This window comes from Capra hircus, chromosome 1, assembly GCF_001704415.2.
Source record: "Capra hircus breed San Clemente chromosome 1, ASM170441v1, whole genome shotgun sequence".
Taxonomy (NCBI): Eukaryota; Metazoa; Chordata; class Mammalia; order Artiodactyla; family Bovidae; genus Capra; species Capra hircus.
Genome location: NC_030808.1, coordinates 144463233 through 144476999, shown reverse-complemented (window position 1 = coordinate 144476999; position 13767 = coordinate 144463233). Strand labels below are relative to the sequence as shown.

The window sequence follows — 13767 nt, the reverse complement described above, 5'->3', positions numbered from 1 at the left end:
GCACTTGATCCACCAGCAGGGGGCTCCTGGGAGACAAGCACCCAGGGAGTTTATCGGGGGCTGGTCTCATGGGCACCCTTTGCCTGGCACCAAGACCCCAGCCCCTGAGCGAGAGCAGGTGTGCAGCACACACCTCAGAGTTGTGCAGATGGTTGAGGCCCCCCAGTATGAGACCCCTCCCCCCATGCACAGTGTCCCGGGCCTGCTGTGTGCTCTCCTGCACAGGCCCAGGGGGCTCATCTTTCGGGAGTGGGGGCTGACAGACACCACTGAAGGGGCAGGAACAGGGAAGCCCTTGGGGGTGACCCAGGACTACCTTACAGGGGGGAGTGTCCAGTAAGGGCCTTAGTTGGAAACAACAGAAATGAACTGTGACTAAACTGATCAGGAAAGGAATTTATTGGAAGGGACTGACAGTTCACAGGGGAGGAGAAATTGAGACCAGCTTAGGAACGAGTAGAGGAGCAGGGGTTGCACCAGAGCTCAGGGGACGAGGGTGAGAAACCAAGTCCAAGCATTTATCATCTCTTCTTTCATGCCACATGAGGCTCAAACCCCTGGGAGAGCTGGGCTGCCAACACAGGCTGTGGAGGGAAGGCTGACCCAGGACAGGGTGGCGGGAGGGGAGTCAGCACTGGAAGAAGTGGGTGTGCCAGTCCCAGGAGGGGTGACCTGGTGGCGTTCACGGCAGGGCCTGGGGAGGTGATGGGAAAGCTGTCTAGGCTCTCAGTAAGGAGTCCAAGGTTGCAGATGACTGTGAGTTCGCACACTTTGGGATGACCTTGAGAGGAACACTCAGCAGCAGGGCTCCAGGGCCAAGGCGGGGACATAGCAAGCCGGGCGGGAGCATGCAGGCTGGCAGAGCAGGGACACAGAGGAGGCCGGGCGGCAGCAACTGGGCTGGCAAGAGGAGGTGGGCACACAGCAGGCGGGGCGGCACACGGGCCGGCAGAGCAGGGACAGAGAGGAGGCCGGGCGGCAGCAACTGGGCTGGCAAGAGGAGGTGGGCACACAGCAGGTGGGGCGGCACACGGGCCGGCAGAGCAGGGACAGAGAGGAGGCCGGGCGGCAGCAACTGGGCTGGCAAGAGGAGGTGGGCACACAGCAGGCGGGGCGGCACACGGGCCGGCAGAGCAGGGACACGGAGGAGGAGGGTCTGCAGCAGGACGAGGGGGCTGAGCACGGGGAACCCTCAGAGCAGACAGGTGTGCAGCAGACAGGTGTGCAGCAGACGGGCCTGCAGCAGACAGGCTCACAGCAGGCCTGCTGGCAGGGGGAGGAGGTGCAACAGGAAGGCTGGCAGCTGGACTGCTGGCAGCACGAGGCTGAGCAGGAGCTGCTGCAGGCTGGCTGGCAGCAGGGGCTGGACTCGCAGCTCACTGGGGCGCAGAGGAGGGTCAGGCGGGGGACCGGGGCGCAGCAGCTGGGGGCACAGCAGGGGGGCTCGCAGCAGCTCTCTGGATAGTCATAGCTCAGGTCACTGGAGCAGATGGACAGGGTGGAGGCTGCCATGGTGGAGGTGGAGGAGCTTGAAGAGGGTTTGAGTGAGTGTGTGTGTGTGTGTGTGTGTGTGTGTGTGTGTGTGTGAGGTGCTCAGGCTGTTGGCTTTATACCCCTCCTCTGTGTTGTGTGTTTGGCTCACAACACCCTCTCTTCCTGATTGGTATTTGGAACCCCATGATCTCTCATTAGTGCCAGTTTTTGTTTGGTTTTATGAGATATCGCTCAGCTCTTAAAACTCTTGAGTGTATCTGGAAGTCTGTTGACACATCTTGAGCACCTTTCAGTTCAGTTCAGTTACTCAGTCGTGTCTGACTCTTTGTGAACCCATGGACTGCAGCATGCCAGGCCTCCCTGTCCATCACCAACTCCAGGAGTTTACTCAAACTCATGTCCATTGAGTCAGTGATGCCATGTAACCATCTCATCCTCTGTCATCCCCTTCTCCTCCTGCCTTCAATCTTTCCCAGCATCAGGGTTTTTTCTAATGAGTCAATTCTTCACATCAGGTGACCAAAGAATTGGAGTTTCAACTTCAGCATCAGTCCTTCCAATGAATATTCAGGACTGATTTCCTTTAGGATGGACTGGTTGGATCTCCTTGCAGTCCAAGGGATTCTCAAGAGTCTTTTCCAACACCACAGTTTAAAGCATCAATTCTTTGGTGCTCAGCTTTCTTTATAGTCCAACCCTCACATCCATACATGACTACTAGAAAAATCATAGCTTTGACTAGACAGACCTTGTTGGCAAAGTAATGTCTCTGCTTTTTAATATGCTGTCTAGGTTGGTCGTAACTTTTATGACGTTTATGACAGAACGTAACATCAAGGTAGGAAGGAAATGTGTCTGCAGTAATGTGTCAGGGGTCAACAGTGGCTGCATGAGAGATCCATCTAGCCTAACTCCAGCTTCCCTGACTGACTGGACCACTGTGTACACACCTGGGGACCTCCCTGTCTGTGTGGCAGGCTCAGAAAAGCAAAGATGAACAAGCCGAGCCCTGAGCTGCCAGCCTAGGAAAGTCAAGTTCTTGGTGCCCTGTGATGCTGTGACTACCAGGTCCAGCACAGTGTGGTGTGCATCGGCCTGGAGAAATGACACCTCACCCCTGTGGGAGGACTCTGGGGGGCACTGATGCTTCTGCTAAGTCTGGGTGCTCAAATGTTCACCCTTCCTGGCTGTTCTGTGCTTCCAATAATGGGGCTCAGTCCAGGCCTCTCAACTCCTTGGAAGTCTATGAAAGGCAAGAGAGGGGTCTAGGATTTCAGTCAAATCGTGAGCTGAGTTGTCTGTCTGCATATTTTGAGTTATACAAATAAAATACATTTGAACCTGGCCTCTTGTGCTCAGGTTCCTGGCCTCTCTGGAGATACAGGAACTCATCATATAGACTGGGAATGCATGAGATAGAGAGAGAAACAGACAGACACAGACACACAGAGGAAGAGAGAAGGAGAGATGTCTGTTTCCATCTATGATAAGGAGCCAGTGCCAGATACACTCCTGCTGAGGAGAACTTGGAAAGCTGGGTAAAACTCAAACATCTCTTCAAAGCTTTGGAGGGCCGCTGATCAAACTAAGAATTGAGAGGCAAACTTGTTGAATGTTAGGGAAATTTAGAGGGGTGAGCCAGCTTTTCCTGATGGCTTTTCCCTGAAATGTGGCTGACAAGTCTCGGCACTGGGTGCACAGAGGAGAAACGTGGCCAAAGGCTGCAACTACAATGAAGAGAAGCCAGCAGAGCTCCTGAGATCTCAGGGGGCTGGAGAAAATTACATGGGGTTTGTGAACATGGAGGCAGCAAGGACTCGAGGGGACAAGATCCCAGACAAATGGGAGGCAGAGCTCTAGAAATGTAGATTGAATCCTCAAGGCATCTGCCGAGTTTCATGCTGTGCAGGGAAGATACTTAGAAGGTCATCAGAAAGCCACTGAAAGCCAAGCAGAGTTTTTGCAGTCTCTACCAAGGAGACAAAACCCAGAGTTAAGACTAGCCAAAAAGGAGCAGCTCTTGGCCAGGACCCCAAAGAGCTCAGTCCTAGGAGTGGGGAAAACCAGACGTAGATGAGCACTTACAGAGTCTGCCTCCCAGCCTCACAACAGTAACAGTCCTTGGCCACACCCAAGCCATCTGCCCAGGGTGCGGTGAATCTCTTCAGAAGCAGAGAAGCCTTCAGAGCTGCTAGGAGTTTGCATACACAACCTCAGCCATGCAATCATGGATGACAGCCATGCCAAGGAATAGCACCAAGAGACAAAACAGACAGTAGAAACAAACCCACAGGTGACCCAGCATTAGAGCTGTCAGACATGGCTGTTTACAACAACTGTGATGAATGTGCTTAAGGAAACAGATGTAAGGGTGGACGGTTTTATCTAAAACTGAAAAATGTGTAAAAGAAGTAGGAATTCTGGGCTCAAAAAATTGCAGAAATGTAACAACAGTATTTATGACTTGATAGGTGGATTTAATAGTAGAAGAGACAGCCAGAGGGTGGATTACTGGTAGAAGCTATGAAGCACTTAGGATGAGGTTAGAGCGTAAAAAAGAGGGAAAATAACTGAATAAATATGGGAGAACGTGGTGAAGCAATTTCTCTTTTTTTTTTTTTTCCTCCTTGGAGCCCAAAATGAAAGCAAGAGATATAATGGGGGATATTTGAAGAGATCATGGTAAATCTTTTTCTAAAACAGATTCAAGCTACAAATTCAAGCAATAATATAAACCTTAAGAGAACTAAATATTAACGAAGCCACACCTAAGTGGATCGTAATGAAGCTGATGAAAGTCAAAGATAGAGACTAATTGTTGAAAACAATCAGAGGAAAAATAAACATTAACTTCATAGTTGCAGCAGCAGTAGATTTATAGTAGTTTTCCCATCAGAAAAGAGGAAAGTTAGGAGGCAATGAGAGGGCATCTTTAAGGGGCTGAAAGAAAATAACTAACTGCAAACCTGTAAGAACACCATCAAAGGGGAAGGTAAAACAAAATGACGCCAGACAAAAACAGCAAATTCAACACCAGAAGACCAACTTAAAATTAGCATTAAAGAGAAATCTCCAGGTAGAATGACTGAAAGGCAGATAGGCTTGCAGCAGACAGGTGTGCAATACACAGGTGTGTGACAGGTGTGTGCAGACAGATGTGTAACAAACAAGTGTCTAACAGGCTTGCAGCAGACATGTGTACAACAGACTAGTGTGTAACAGGTGTGCGACTGACAGGCTTGCAGCAGATGAGTGTGCAACAGACTAGTGTGTAACAGGTGTGCAACTGACAGGCTTGCAGCAGACGGGAGTGCAACAGTGCATGCTCAGTCACTCAGTTGTGTCTCTTTGTGACCTCATGGACTGTAGCCCGCCAGGCTTCTCTGTCCATGGACTTTTCAGGCAAGAATACTGGAGTGGGGTGCCATTTCCTACGCCAGGGGATGTTCCCTGTGCAGCAGACAGGTGTGTGACAGACAGGTGTGCAATGAAGAGGTGTGTAACAGGCTTGTAGCAGACAGGCGTGCAACAGTGCGTGCTCAGCCACTCAGTCATGTCCGACTGTTCGTGACCTCATGGACTGTAGCTCACCAGGCTTCTCTGTCCATAGGAATTTTCAGGCAAGAATACTGGAGTGGGGTGCCATTTCCTCCTCCAGGGGATCTTCCCTGTGTAGCAGATGGGCCTGCAGCAGACAGGCCTGCAGCAGACGGGCCTGCAGCAGATGGGCACACAGCAGGCCTGCTGGCAGGGGGAGGAGGTGCAGCAGGAGGGCTGGCAGCTGGACTGCTGGCAGTACGAGGCCAGGCAGGAGCTGCTGCAGGCTGGCTGGCAGCAGGGGCTGGACTCGCAGCTCACTGGGGTGCAGAGGAGGGTCAGGCGGGGGCTGGGGCACAGCAGCTGGGGGCGCAGCAGGGGGATTCGCAGCAGCTCTCTGGACAGTTGTCCTCCTCCGTCCACCAGGAGGAGCCGGTGCAGGAGTCACAGGACCCAGGCAGACAGACCCAGCTGCTGTAGCAAAGTGGAGGCAGCCGTGGTGGTGGTGGAGGGGCTGGAGGAAGGTGAGGATGTGAGTGTGTGCGTGAGTGAGTGTGTGAAGTGTCTGGGCCGCTGTTTTTTGTTTCCCCTCCTGGTGTGTGTATTGTCCTGGGGGAGGTTCTACACCCTCCCTCCTGGTCGCTGTTGAGAGCAGATTCAGAGAACAAGTGGCAACTGTTTCTGTCCCAGGAGCTCAGCTCTCTCTAGAAGTCGGCCTGGAACGTCTTTACTTGGTTTTGGCCTAGGAAGCAACCCTGGGTGGATGTCAGCTATCTTGTTTTCACCAGTGTCACTGGGGGCCGAAGTGGACCCGTGTCTGTGGGCGCTGCGTCCTGGCCTGGTCAAGGTGAGTGCTGCTGGGGTTGCCGGGCTGGCTGAACAATGTCGTGTGGCTGGAAGGTCAGCGAGGAGGTGTGTTTGGTTCTAAATAAAGATAATGTGAGTCCTGGTCTGCAGGCAGCCCTGGCCCAGCGTTCAAGGCAGCAGTGACAGCCCCACAGACTGGCAGGCTCACACAACACGAGTGGGTCTTAGTCTGGATGTCAAACGTGGGAGGTTAATGCTGTCTGAGGCTCTGGGGAACAAGCTGTCCCAGGATCTCTTAGCTCTCCCCTGGACTCTGGGACTTTTCTGGCAATTCTCGGGGTTCCATCACTTGTAGAAGCATCACCCTGATCTCTGCTTCCATCATCACAGGGCATTTTCCACATGGGCACGTGTCTGCCTCCAAACTTCCCCTTTCTATGAGGACATGAGTCAGGTGGGATTAAGAGACATCCTGAAGACCTCATTGTACCTTGATTAATTTGCAAAGACCCTATTTCCAAATAAGGTCAAACTCACAGGTACTGGGGCTGGGGCAGCAGCATCTTCTTGGACACAACCAGCCCCTAATAAGTGCTGTCCCTGCCCTGAGGCTGACCCAAGGCCAGACTCTGGGTGGAAGGAGGAGTCAAACTGGTGTCCATTCTCCTTCCTTAGGGAGAGTCATGAAGGGCGGGGTGCAGGCAGCAGCTGGCCTGACAGGTTCAGAGCACACATAGGACTTCTGCTGGTCCAGGCATGGTCTGAGCTTGTGGGGTGATTTTTTTAGTTTATTTTATGGAGTAACTGCACAAGGAGCACAAAGAAGTCACATATGCCCCTCTCCAGCTTTCTCTAGTGTTAACATCACATGGATGGAGAAGGCAATGGCACCCTACTCTAGTACTCTTGCCTGGAAAATCCCATGGATGGAGGAGCCTGGTAAGCCACAGTCCATGGGGTCGCTAAGAGTCGGACATGACTGAGTGACTTCACTTTCACTTTTCACTTTCATGCATTGGAGAAGGCAATGGCACCCCACTCCAGTGTTCTTGCCTGGAGAATCCCAGGGATGGGGGAGCCTGGTGGGCTGCCGTCTATGGGGTCGCACAGAGTTGGACACAACTGAAGCGACTTAGCAGCAGCAGCAGCAGCAACATCACATGGAAGTGTAGATCAGTTACCAAGTCTTTGAAACCAGCATCGGGACATCACTATTCACTAACCCTTCATGGATCACAGCCTTGTTGCGGCAATGGGGCTTGGGTAACTCAATGAAACTATGAGCCATGCTCTATCGTGTCACCCAAAACAGACGAGTCATTTATCAGAAGAGTTCTGACAAAACGTGGTCCACTAGAGAAGGAAATGGCAAACCGTTCCAGTATTCTTGCCATGAGAACCCCATGAACACTATGAAAAGTTTTTCTATGAACAAGATGCAGGTGGAAGACATGGAGGGAGGGTCTGTCCCAGGAAGGGGCCTACTCAGTTACAGTCTCTGCCTATCAGGGAATTGGTCCATTTCATCTAAGATTCAAATATGTAGGCATAATGCTATTTGTAGAGTCTCTTCATTATCCTTTTAATTCCTCCTTTTAAAATTTTATTTTATTGAAGTATAACTGATTTACAGTCTTATATTCTGCTGTACAGCAAAGTGATTCAGTTATACATATATATATATATATATAAATATTCATTTTCAAATCCTTTTCCATTATGGTTTAATCACAGGATATGGAACATAGTTGCCTGTGCTCTGAGTGACACCTCGCTGTTTATCTATTCTATAGATAATAGTTTGCATCTGTTAATCCCGAACTCCCAGTCCATCCCTTCCCCCCTCCCCTCTCCCTTGGCAACCACAGTCTGCTCTCTATGTCTGTGAGTCTGTTTCCTTTAAGCTTTTGAATAATGTTCAGTGATATCTCATTTTTCATTTTTTGACATTGATACGTCGTTTCTTCTTATTGCACTGCAACCCCCCATCAGTCTGGTAGAAGATTATCAATTTTATTGATCTTCTTGAAGACCCAGCTTTGGTTTCGGTGAATTTTCCTGTTGTTTCAGTCACACTGATTTCCATCCTTCTCCTCCCGTTTGCTCACGGTGGGTTCCGTTTGCCCTTTTAGTTTAAGTTTCTTCAATCGAAGCCTCTATGGTTGACTTGATACCATCCTCCTTTCCTTCTGGAAGCACTGGGACCACAGACCTTCCTCTCCTTCAGCTGTATCCACACGCCTCTCAGTGCTGGCCATCCTGGTCTGTAACCGGAGGCTTGGAATGGTCTGGTCTCCACGGCTCTTTTCACTCTGATTCCATCATTGCATGAGTTTTCAGGATAATAGAGTCAGGGCACTTGCACACACAGGATTTGGAAGCAGCCAAGCCCCTGGTTGCTGAGTGTTTGGACTTCCACCTCCTGCAGCCCGAGGCCACTGCACCCCCATTCATCACTGATGTGTCTTCACTCACCAGGAGGGCGTGCAATAAGGGAACACAGAAAGCTGGCTGGATCACAGGATAATCGCACCCTGCAGGATTGAGCCGTGTTTCTGTTGCAAAGGTCCCTGGGGCGGGTGCTGCCCTTCCATCCCGGCCTCACCCACCTCTGCTCCTGGCAGGAGAAGACTGGGAGGCGGCTCTTTGGATCAGTGGCGGCGCCTTCTGTGGGTGGGACCCTGCGGGCAGCTGAGCATCCTGTCCAACCCCCTTGTCCGCGTGCCAGCCCCGCTGCCTGCATGATGGTGTGCTGTCTTTGTCTCCTGAATATCCAGGTGCCTGGTGAGGTCAGGCAGTTGCTGGACCCTATAGAGAACATCCGAGGAAGGTTCAGGTTTGGACTGCAAGTGTGGGGCTGGGAGATGGACTGGTCCCACTCTGTGTGTGGACTTCCCTGTGTCAGCTGACTGAGGGATCCTGGAAGCCCTGTTACCTGTTTACACGCCATGAACTAAAGTCAGCTGCTTGCCAGCCACGTGGCTCTTAGGGGATCTGCTTGCAGCCCCAGCAGCTGTCCTTTCATAGGCAGATACAGAGCCTCCCGCAAATTCACAGGAATGTTAGAGTGACCTACAAAGCGGCCTAGCACAGGACTGACAGCACCGGCCTTGCGGGGTGGGCGGTCCATCTGCCTGTCACTGGGAGGCAGTCTGACTCGGGCTGCAGCTCCTGCTTGCCTGATGATGTTCTAGTCCCTCCCGCAACCCCACAGGAAAGGGGGCCCAGGCCTCTGAGAGGTCAGGTTGCAGGAGAGCTTGGCGCCAAGGCCATGGTTGTCGCTGTACCCTCTGATGGGACCTCTGGACAACTTTCCGCATTCTGAGAGCCCTTGGCTCCCGGGCTAATGCAGACCTTGGAGGTTGACGAGGGAGGGGATGTGTGTGAGTTTAAAAGTGTGGATGCAAGAGAAGGGCTTAGCCTGAGCTGACCCCAGGGGCTCTTCACTCCTGCTGGTCATTCATTGCTGGTGTCCTGCTCTCTTGACACCTCCCCTGTAGCTTCCACAGCCCAGTCACCATGCAGCTGTGGCTTTCCAGGCTGTGGACGTCCCAGGGACATGCCAGGCTCAAGCCGAGACAGCCCATCCCATTCGAAGCCCAGAGGCCCAGACCAGCCTCCCTCCACATCCCTTCAGCGCCTTTTTAAAAAGTAAAGAAAAGCCGATTTAAACATAGAACAGGGACAGGAACCATTTTCCCCTTTTGTGCTTCATCTTTTATTTAAATTGAAAACTGGTTGATTTACAATATTGTCATTTTCTTCTGTACAGTGAAGCGATTCTGTTATACTCTATATATATGCCTTCTCTTTTAGATTCTTTTTCATTATGGTTTATGATAGGATACTAAAAGTGATCACCTGTGCTCTACAGTAATACCTTGTTGTTTATCCATCCTACGTACAATGGTTTGCATCTGCCAGTCCCACACTCCCAATCCTTCCCTCCCCAACCCCACTTCTTGGCAACCGCAGGTCTGTTCTCTGTGTGCCTGAGTCTGTTTCTATTTTGCAGATAAGTTCATTTGTGTTATACACCAGGTTCCATATATAAATGACATCATATGGTATTGTCTTTGTATGATTTTCTCCACCTCGTATAATACTCTCTAGTTTCACCCACATTACTGCAAGCGGCATTAATTCGTTCTTTTTTATGGCTGAGTAATATAAAGCATCACTACAAACAAAGCTAGTGGAGGTGATGGAATTCCAGTTGAGCTGTTTCAAATCCTGAAAGATGATGCTGTGCAAGTGCTGCACTCAATATGCCAGCACATTTGGAAAACTCAGCAGTGGCCACAGGACTGGAAAAGGTCAGTTTTCATTCCAATTCCAAAGAAAGGCAATGCAAAAGAATGCTCAAACTACTGCACAATTGCACTCATCTCACATGCTAGTAAAGTAATGCTCAAAATTCTCCAAGCCAGGCTTCAGCAATACGTGAACCGTGAACTCCCTGATGTTCAAGTTGGTTTTAGAAAAGGCAGAGAAACCAGAGATCAAATTGCCAACATCCGCTGGATCATGGAAAAAGCAAGAGAGTTCCAGAAAAACATCTATTTCTGCTTTATTGACTATGCCAAAGCCTTTGACTGTGTGGATCACAATAAACTGTGGAAAATTCCTCAAGAGAAGGGAATACCAGGCCACCTGACCTGCCTCTTGAGAAATCTGTATGCAGGTCAGGAAACAACAGTTAGAACTGGACGTGGAACAGACTGGTTCCAAATAGGAAAAGGAGTACGTCAAGGCTGTGTATTGTCACCCTGCTTATTTAACTTCTATGCAGAGTACATCATGAGAAACGCTGGACTGGAAGAAACACAAGCTGGAATCAAGATTGCTGGGAGAAATATCAATAACCTCAGATATGCAGATGACACCACCCTTATGGCAGAAAGTGGAGAGGAGCTAAAAAGCCTCTTGATGAAAGTGAAAGAGGAGAGCGAAAAAGTTGGCTTAAAGCTCAACATTCAGAAAACGAAGATCATGGCATCTGGTCCCATCACTGGAAATAGATGGGGAAACAGTGGAAACAGTGGCAGACTTTATTTTATTGGGCTCCAAAATCACTGCAGATGGTGACTGCAGCCATGAAATTAAAAGATGCTTACTCCTTGGAAGAAAAGTTATGACCAATCTAGATAGTATATTCAAAAGCAGAGACATTACTTTGCCGACTAAGGATCATCTAGTCAAGGCTATGGTTTTTCCTGTGGTCATGTATGGATGTGAGAGTTGGACTATGAAGAAGGCTGAGCACCGAAGAATTGATGCTTTTGAACTGTGGTGCTGGAGAAGACTCTTGAGAGTCCCTTGGACTGCAAGGAGATCCAACCAGTCCATTCTGAAGGAGATCAACCCTGGGATTTCTTTGGAAGGAAAGATGCTAAAGCTGAAACTCCAGTACTTTGGGCACCTCATGCGAAGAGATGACTCATTGGGAAAGACTCTAATGCTGGGAGGGATTGGAGCCAGGAGGAGAAGGGGCCGACCGAGGATGAGATGGCTGGATGGCATCACTGACTCGATGGACGTGAGTCTAAGTGAACTCCGGGAGATGGTGATGGACAGGGAGGCCTGGCATGCTGTGATTCATGGGTCGCAAAGAGTCGGACACGGCTGAGCGACTGAACTGAACTGAACTGAACTGAATATTCCGATTCCATCGTGTGTGTGCCACGTCTTCTGCTCATCTCTGGATGGATGTGTAGGTTGTTTCTGGGCTCCATCTGTATACTTTTTCCTGTTTCCTTTTTTAACCAGTGTAATAGGGGGAAAATGATACCTTGTTGCTGTTTAATTTGCTTTTGTCTGACTGGTCAGGCTGTTTGGGCTGTTTCTCAGATTGCCTGCCTTTGGGGAGATGGCTGCTCTCATGTTTTCCTTGCTGATGTCCTGGGTGTCTTGCTCCTGCTGTGTGTTAACTCCTTGTCAGTTTTAAATCCCGCCCAGGCTCTGTTCTGGGAATACGGCATGGCCCATGGTGTCCTTTCTTGGGCAGAAATTCTTGTTTTGATGTGAACAGATGATCCAACTTCCTTCCGATGGTTTGTGTCTAGTGTTGAGAAACCTTCCTTAACCTCAGGTCACAAAGACAGCCCCCAACCTCTCCCTCCAAATTGGAGGTCCCACTTCCCACCCTACCTGGAGCTGACTCTGTGTGCCCTGTTCAGGGAGGAATGGGCCTGGGTTTTTCTCTGTTCAACCCCAACTTTCCCATCACCACCCACAGGTCAGCCATCCCTCCTTACTAACTATACCTCCGTGGTGCCTGAACTGCTGTCATCTTGCCCGGGGTTGTCTGAGCTCTTGGCTCACCCCATCACTGCTCCATCTGCCTCTCCTTCGGCCCAAACTCGACTCTCTGTTGCTAGGGCAGTGTGGTCAGTCTCACTGCCCTGCAGGGACCCCTAATTCTTGGAAATGAGTTTGCTCCTAGTCCCCGAGCTCCCAGTGAACTCAGTGAAATGCAGAGTGAAGAGGACCTTATTGGCTGTGTGGTCTCCCTCCCTCCCCACCTCTAATGGAGAGGCCATCTCAGAGGCCATCTGAAGCCAGCCTGTGGCTCACACCTGGGCATCCAACAGAGGCAGCTGTCCCCGCCGCCCCCAGACAATGAATAACCTCAGTCTTCACGGTCCCCATACAAGAGGCCTCCCTAAGAGACTATTCTTGGGGATGAGGAGCCTGGCTTCTGGCCAGAAACGCTTTGCATACTCTCTCAGCCAAACTCAGGCCTCCCCACAGGCCTCCCCAGGACGCTGCCCTGCCCAGGCCTGGTACACAGCCGGGCACTGCCGTCCTGGAGGGAGCTCTGCCTCCCCAGTCCCAGGCCTCCTCTCAGGCCTCCTGTGAAGACACTTCCACACTCCGGCCCTTCCTTCTGCTCCCTCTCCAGCCCCAGGGCTCATTCTGCAGGAGGCTTTTGTCCCAGGGTCCCTGGCCTGACTCCAGTGGGCACCCTTCCAGGGGAGGAGAAGGTTTTGCTTTCTGCCTTGTCTGTTGCTGTGATCAGCCCCAGGTTGCTCAGCTCTTTCTTCAGCTGCGCTGAGTACCCGACAGGGCCGGTCACCACCCTCCCATCTTATAGATGAGGCAACTGAGGCTCAGAAGGTGCAGTGAGTCAATCATGGGCCAGGTCTTATGAGGCTGAGGTCGGGGTTAGGACCTATGTGTTGCCAGCTTTGAGTTCATCTCTCTGCGGCTGCTACATCCTCTCAGCTAAATTATGAGCACCTGGGGACAAACTGTTTATTTTGGAAACTGGCATTTCAAGGAGCTTTTGTGGAATAGACGAAGACCACCCAAATGAGAATAAGACCCAAGGGAGAACAAGCCATCTATTCCATTCTGGCTCCAGCAGGTGGTCTGCCACCGTCCCCTGGGTTTGGCAGAGGTTCAGGCACAGCCTGGAGTGGACAGAAAGGCCTGGGTGTGGTCTGATGGAGGCTCTTAGCGTGGGAAGCAGAGTGGACCAGAGCTGTGCCCATGTGCCCCAGTCAAGGAGCAAGTCTGGTTCTCTCTGTGTGGCCCTGAACTGGAAGTGGGGACAAATGTTAGGAAGCTGGTGGTCACTGACCGCATTCTGGGCGATGGTGCAGAGGCTGTGCACCGGCTTCCAGGCTGGTCACCACTGAGGTTGTGGGGCAGACCTCTCTGGCCATGTGTCTATGGCTTGACCACCATCCATCTGTGCGTCCAGCCTCCCAGGCGGTGCTGGTGACCGCGCCACATCTGTTAGGTTATCTTGCTGAACTCCATCACTGCGTGTCCAATGTCCTTTGTGATCCCTGACCTTTATGAAATCAGTCACTCAGTGGTTCCTGCATCAGCAGGACTTCCCCAGGAAGACGAACACACCGTCTCTTTAACCTGCAGAACCCTCGGGAGGGCACGGGTGTGGAAGAGGCACACAGAGAGAGA

At 51.2% G+C, this 13767-nt stretch overlaps 1 protein-coding gene across 1 annotated transcript; it reads right to left on the bottom strand.

The window, feature by feature from the left end:
• LOC108636561 (keratin-associated protein 10-11-like) lies at nt 377-1583 on the bottom strand. The gene has a single exon (XM_018052055.1). It carries the CDS (start codon nt 1510-1512, stop codon nt 796-798), a length of 717 nt encoding a protein of 238 aa, XP_017907544.1. The 5' UTR covers nt 1513-1583; the 3' UTR covers nt 377-795.

Excerpts from the sequence above, each read along its gene's own strand:
- LOC108636561 (XM_018052055.1), bottom strand. The coding sequence starts at position 1,512 with ATGGCAGCCTCCACCCTGTCCATCTGCTCCAGTGACCTGAGCTATGAC.